At 35.3% G+C, this 6,718-nt stretch overlaps 1 protein-coding gene across 1 annotated transcript; it reads left to right on the top strand.

Moving 5' to 3' along the window:
- The first annotated feature begins 2,305 nt into the window (after positions 1 to 2,305).
- LOC130012902 (uncharacterized) lies at positions 2,306 to 2,974 on the top strand. Its single transcript, XM_056101011.1, has 2 exons — positions 2,306 to 2,548; positions 2,876 to 2,974. Exons 1-2 carry the CDS (start codon positions 2,306 to 2,308, stop codon positions 2,972 to 2,974), a joined length of 342 nt encoding a protein of 113 aa, XP_055956986.1.
- Positions 2,975 to 6,718: the final 3,744 nt, after the last annotated feature.

Raw genomic sequence — 6,718 nt, 5'->3', positions numbered from 1 at the left:
TCAATGACAGACTTTATAATACAGCGCGCACGTGTTAACCATTCGCCCCCCCCCCCCCCACACACACACACCCCGGGTCGTAGAGCACCAAATTCCACCGAGACCCTTTGATCCATGAGATTCATCTATATCGGATAGAAAATGTGGCTTCTAGAGGGTTCGCAAACTGACTGTGTACATAATTATTTTAAAATTTTGCTTAACTCTATGTACTCGAGGGTTAAAAAGGCAAGGGTCATAAGTGACACTTTAGGAACACCTTTCCTGTGTCGCGGCAGCCAAATCTTCAAAGTGATACTGCCGTGAATCTCCGCAGGACCTCATCCTGGGTTGTGTATAAAACTTCAAACTCCTTTTTAAATTCAAAGTATCTTTATAGGTTACAAGGATATTTTCTACAACAACAATATACACACGATTAGAACCTATGATGTCTACCCTAGCTATTCCACCCAATCGCATCTCTATCCCGGCCTCGAGCCAGAGGCCCTAAGTCTACATGATGGCTATCCCGGCCCATTTGATCAGATTTTTGGCCAAAGGACGACACGTGAACAAAATACAGCAGCAAACATTTGCCAAATCTGTATGCTTACTATGGAGACCAGTGAGCGTGTTGAACCAACTTCATCACTTCCGGTTTAAAAAAAAAATTCTCGCTTCTGTAAAAAAAAATCTTGGTGTTTATTTTTATTCTAATCTGGACACGAATAAACAAATTTCGGCCATGTGTAAAAGTATTAATTTTCAGATTTATAATATTGGAAAAATTAGATCTTCCATTAATAGTGACACGACTAAAACGCTGGTAAACACTATGGTTGCATCAAGACTCGACTACTGTAATTCACTTTTGTATAATCTACCTGGAAATAAAATTAACCGACTTCAGAAACTTCAAAATATAGCAGCCCGGATCATAACCAAGACTAAACCAAATGAACATATGACATCAATTCTGAAAGATCTCAATTGGCTTCCAGTCCACCAACGTATCAATTTTAAAATACTGTCTATTACGTATTCTGCTCTAAATGACGATTCTTCACATCAATACCCTAGAGACCTTCTCAACACCAATAATCCTTGCAGAACCGTCCGATCACAAACAGACACCCTCATAATTAAGCCTTTTTCAAAAACCAACTCCGGTGATAGATCTTTCGCAGCCGGTGCTCCGAAGTTATGGAATTCAATATCAAACGAAACCAAAAGCGCAAATTCTACTAAAGGTTTAAAGAACTCTTTAATCAAATATGCATCTGATTGAATACGATTCTAGCTGTATCAGACTTTTACCATGTGTACTAAATAATGTTCTCTATTTTTTTGTATGTCTTTTTTTATGGATTAATGTGTTGTGATTGTTTCAATTTTATACTAGTTGTACTTATGTAAAGCGCCTGACAGCACTTCACTGGGTTAAATTGTTGGCGCTAAATAAATCTATTCTTATTCTTATTATTATTAATTCTATTTACTTTTAAGTGAATAAACTATTAACGGCAGATTTGGAGCCAGTAACGGTCACATGGTCTTATAAGACCTGAACTTTTTCTGTCTACAGATTGTGTTTTATTTGAAATTATGCAGAACTTCAATATGAAATTGTAGTCTGCACAGAAGGAAAGACTATCAGTCCACAAATTAAGCTTCATTTGAAAACTTAAGTGAGAAAAATAGCTTTTAGTTAGCTGGGTCTGGCGTGTAACCGCTATCATCAAGACTATTCACGCTCATCATTGACATTGTGTTAACCTGAACTTTGAGGAAAATTTTGTCTTCTTCGTCTAAAGTATTTTACCCACAGTCATGTTTTGCTAACAAAAGAAGACTAAGCTTATGCAGTGACAATCTTTTTAGTGAAGAATTTTGTATCAACAAGACATTTTTTAATTTTTTTCCTTGCATTTGTAAAAAAAGGCTCCAGTAATCCCTCTCATGATCAAAATACCAAAATTCATTTGGCTATGGAATTATTGTATTTCGTAAGTTGCTAATATCATTAGAAATGTGTGAATCTGCTGATGAAGGATTTTGTGGTATGATTCTGATTATTCATTTTTTTCACGATTTCCTATTATTAGTATCTGATAATTTGTTATATTAGTGGAATGTTTCAATTGTTTGTACTCCACATTAGTTTCATGATAATTTATATATAATTAAGTCCATTGATGTTTTTAATTTCTGAAATTTGTCAATACTTTTATGAATTGTACATCTAGAACGAATGAAACAAGGTCAAGGTCGTAACGTGAAACATTTTTTTTAACGTTTTGGTTTATATTTCTATATATATATCATGGCTAATCGTCGCAATAATGAATCTAGTACCGGTACTACTAGTAAGCGACTTCCTACATTTGATAAACTTGAAGGTGCACAATTAAATCGGGACCCAGCCTTAGCACATTTTCTGTCTTTCGAAGACTTCTTAGTGTATAATGACGAGTTGGATCCCCTGTCTGTAGCGGCAATTGATACACTTTTGAATATGTTTAAGCAAACTTTGAAAGGAAAAGCCCGCCTATGGATTGAAGGCAGAGTATTTCGCAGTCGTCAAGATTTAAAAACACAATTTCTCGAAAGATTTTCTGAAAATAAAACTTCTTATGGGTTGCATCAGGATTTCCAATCTTTCAAATATGACACGTCTTCTACTCCTGCTGAGAACCTTGAAGCATTAGAAAAACTTGGAAATCAACTGGAAGTCAGTCGTGCACAACTCAAGCATAAGTTCATTTCAGTTCTCTTCACAAATTGTCAGCAAGCTGTGGCGATGACCACTTCTGAAAACACTTCACTAGCTGATATACAAGCCCAGGTTCAATGTTATTTTGATGTTCATAGTTAGACTTTAACTGTAACATCTAAAGAGGTCTCCTTCGCTACCTCTGATATTTCTTCTATTCGTGAAGAACTAGATGCCTTGAAGCTGCAGTTCGAATCTAATGAAAGATCTAACCGATGATCTACAAGCCCACATATGAGAAAGAATTCTCGAGGTCGTTCAAACTCACACAGTCCACACTCCCATAATAGATATGACAGTCCGCACAGATCTCGTTATTTAGATAGATAACGTCTAGACCGTTATTCAGATAGATCACGTCTACATCGTTATTCAGATAGATCGCAACAAGATTCCCATCCCCCTAGTAGATTATAGCATTCTAGTAGGGATCAGAATCCGACATATTATCATAATTCACAAAACGCACGTTCTAATCGTTCTTCAGGAACAATCTTTTGTGAATATTGTCTCAGACCTAATCATATCTGGCGATCATGCTATCTTAGTGAAAAGCATCTCGCTGCTAAACGTCAACCGGATTTTTAACTGAAGGAATTTGTTCTACTGCTCAGAATGAATTCCCTAATCACTCGAAACAGTCCAAGCAAAGTCCGACTTCTTCCCAAAATCCTACTAAAGTAATTTCTATTCAACTCACAAAGAGAAATTATTGTCATGGTGAATTTTCTGATGGTCAAAATGCGCTCATATTAGTTGATAGTGGTGCGCCAAGGTCAATCATTTCATCTTTAATAATTAAATCTTCGTCTTATTTGAGTGACCTGCCTGTTCACAGCCTGTCACAATCAGTTTAATTTCGAATGGGCAATGGTAATGTTTTGCTATGTAACCATACTATTAAGTTTGGTATTACAATTCAGGATGTAAGGTTTACACTTGAAGCCTATGTCGCGCCAGAATTAATTGGCATTGATATCATAATTTGCCAGGAAACTCTTGCAGAATTACATGATTCTCTTAATTTTCGAGGGAACAAATTCAGCTGCAAAACTTCTAACATCACGTTTTCTACTGCCCATAGCGTCTACGTTAAGCCACATCACAGCCGTTTTATTACAGTCCATGGAAAAGTTCCTTCAATGTTTCGGAATTGTGATCTTGTTATGAATTGTAGTCGTCACTTTTAGTCAAATTAGACATAAATAAATCTATTATACCAATTCACAATACAGGTTCTAAGACTACATATCAGAGCATCTAGAGCGATTTCATCAATATCTCTACATGATATAGTTAGTTGTGATGGTGTTAATCTTTCGTCAAACTCAGATCCAGGTCAAGAGAATGTTCAATTACACAAGGTCAAATTAGCTCTCCAGTCTCTGATTGACTTGTCTCATAGTATACTAAGCCCTGTTCAATGAGACAAATAATGTGATATAATATGTCAGAATCAAGAAGCATTCAGTATAAATGGTGAAATAGGAAAGTGGCCTAACATATAGGTATACATTGAAGTTAATGATGACAAGCCCTTCTACATTCGTCCTTATCCTAAAACTGAAGCAGAGAAGAAAATTGTTGATCATGAATTACAAAATCTTATTAAGTTAGGAATAATAGCTGTTGAACATCAGTCATATACTTCTCCTGTCCTTATTCTACCCAAGAAAGGAACAAATGAAAAATGTGTAGTTGTTGATTCTTGATATCTCAATTCTAAGATTAAACGTCTGAATCACCCCTTTCCCTTATTTTCAGACACTATAAAGAGGATCGGCCGTGCTATGCCCACTGTTCTTAGTTGCCTAGATCTCAAGTCCGCATTTTTCTCGTTACCATTATCACCAAAAGCTCAACAATATACAGGAATTTCATCTTATTCTGGTGGGAAACACTATTATTTTAAAAGGTTAACTCAATGTTTGAGCGTTCCACCTGCTGTATTTCAGTCAAAAATAGAATATATCATATCTACAATTCCTGACAGTTATTCCTTCTGTATTGTCCATCATGATGATATCATTCTCTTTAGTCACGATATTGAGTCACACAAAAAACATTTAAGCTTAATATTCAAAGTCTTAATTCAAAATGGATTAAAAGTTGCACCTAAGAAGAATTCATTTTTTCGTACTGAAGTTGTTTATATGGGTCATAAGATTCTGACGAACAGTAAAGTCAACTAAGGATGTTAGGAAGTTCATAGGTGCAATCAATTATGTGTCGAATTTCTTGCCTCAGTTACAATCAGTCCTGCAACCATTACACAAAATTTCTAACAAAAAGGCACATTTCGTACATGCCCAATGACACATTTCGATTAACCTTATACAGCGATACTTCAAGAACAGCTACAGGAACTTATCTTACACAAATTATAGATGGACAAGAGCGACTTCTAGCATATTATTCCAAACGTCTTCCTAAAGCATGTGAACGTTATTCTGGTACAGAGTTGGAATTATTTGGACTTTTTATTAATATCGTAAATTTCCAATATTTACTACGAGGGGTCGAGTTTGATGCTTATGTCGATCATGCTGCCATTGTTAATCTTTTAGATTCCAAACGGCAACCATGTACCAATTGCTTACAGAACCCTTTAGTCAAATTGTCACATTTCTTTTTCAAAATAGGCTATAAGAAAGGAACAGAATTAGTTTTAGCCTATTTTCTTTCGAGAAGTCCACTTGAAAATGATTCAGAGATCGATACAATTGTTCCTACAGTTTTTGCACTCGCTAACCCTTTATCTGAAAGGCCAGTTACTCCACGGATACCTATAGAATACCGTACCGTAAAGTTTAGACTTTAAATCTATGCCTGAATCACCAACAGGATTCAAACATATCATGGTTGTCTATGACGAGCTTGCCCGTTTTCTTACCTGTGTTCCACTCAAGACTTTAGATGCAGAGACCATTGTGAGGCCATTATTCAAAAGATTGTCTGTATATTTGGTCCGGTTCTTATAACTGATTCAGATTCGTCATTATGTTCTGCTCTACACTGGTTACCTCTATTAAAAACAGCATTGCATTTCTGCAGTTTTGCATTGTTTCTGAATATCCCCTACTTTTTTTGAAGAGTATATATACACTTGTATATTTAGAAAATATATATATGTTAAGGTTAGAGCAGTACTTAAACTCAAGTTCATAGACAAACATTTCTGAGAACTCATCATGTAGATATATTTAACTTTTCATGTTAATCGAATTTTAACTTTTCATGTTTCATTATATATGAGTGAGAGTGTGCATTCTGGGATTGGGTGAACTTCAAGATGGATGTTTGTTTTGATGGACTCTTAATAAATAAAACCAATCCAGGACAATCCTAGAATAAACACCCCAACACAACATTATCTTCTGCCAACTTTTTTTCCACCGTTTAATTGCAGAGTCTGTTGTACGTTCAAACCCCTCAATGTTCCCGAAACCGCTTAACCATTCGATCAAGATATAACAGTTACCAGACAGTATCAGTGATACCCTGACATTTTTGCCCAGTATTTTTCTAGTAAGATTAGGCGTCTTTGCTGTCCATTTGCCATACTTTTATTGGAATCAACTACTCTATAAATACTTTCGTGGGAATGTATCCTTAAATATAAACCAACAATATTAATAATTACTTATCACCTAGAGTTATTATCAACCGATTGTCTAAAAATGGCGTACTGTGTTAACGGGACAGTAAATCATACCCTATTCCATTATTCTTTTTGTACTTCATGTCATAATACTAAAGTTGTGAATACATCAAATAAAATGTTGTATATAATTAATGACTATGTTTTATCTAGTTGCCAGCTGTTCTTATAATTTCACTGCTTATATAATTATTTATGTTTATGTCATGTCCATCCATTATGCCTTTCAGAGTGTTGTCTACAGTTGGCATTAACTAGTTATTTTTATGTAACAAAACTGGACACATCATGGTAAATAAAAC

Source organism: Patella vulgata, chromosome 5, assembly GCF_932274485.2.
Source record: "Patella vulgata chromosome 5, xgPatVulg1.2, whole genome shotgun sequence".
Lineage (NCBI taxonomy): Eukaryota > Metazoa > Mollusca > Gastropoda > Patellidae > Patella > Patella vulgata.
The sequence above is the reverse complement of the archived record's forward strand: the minus strand, read 5'-3'. Positions and strand labels throughout refer to the sequence as shown.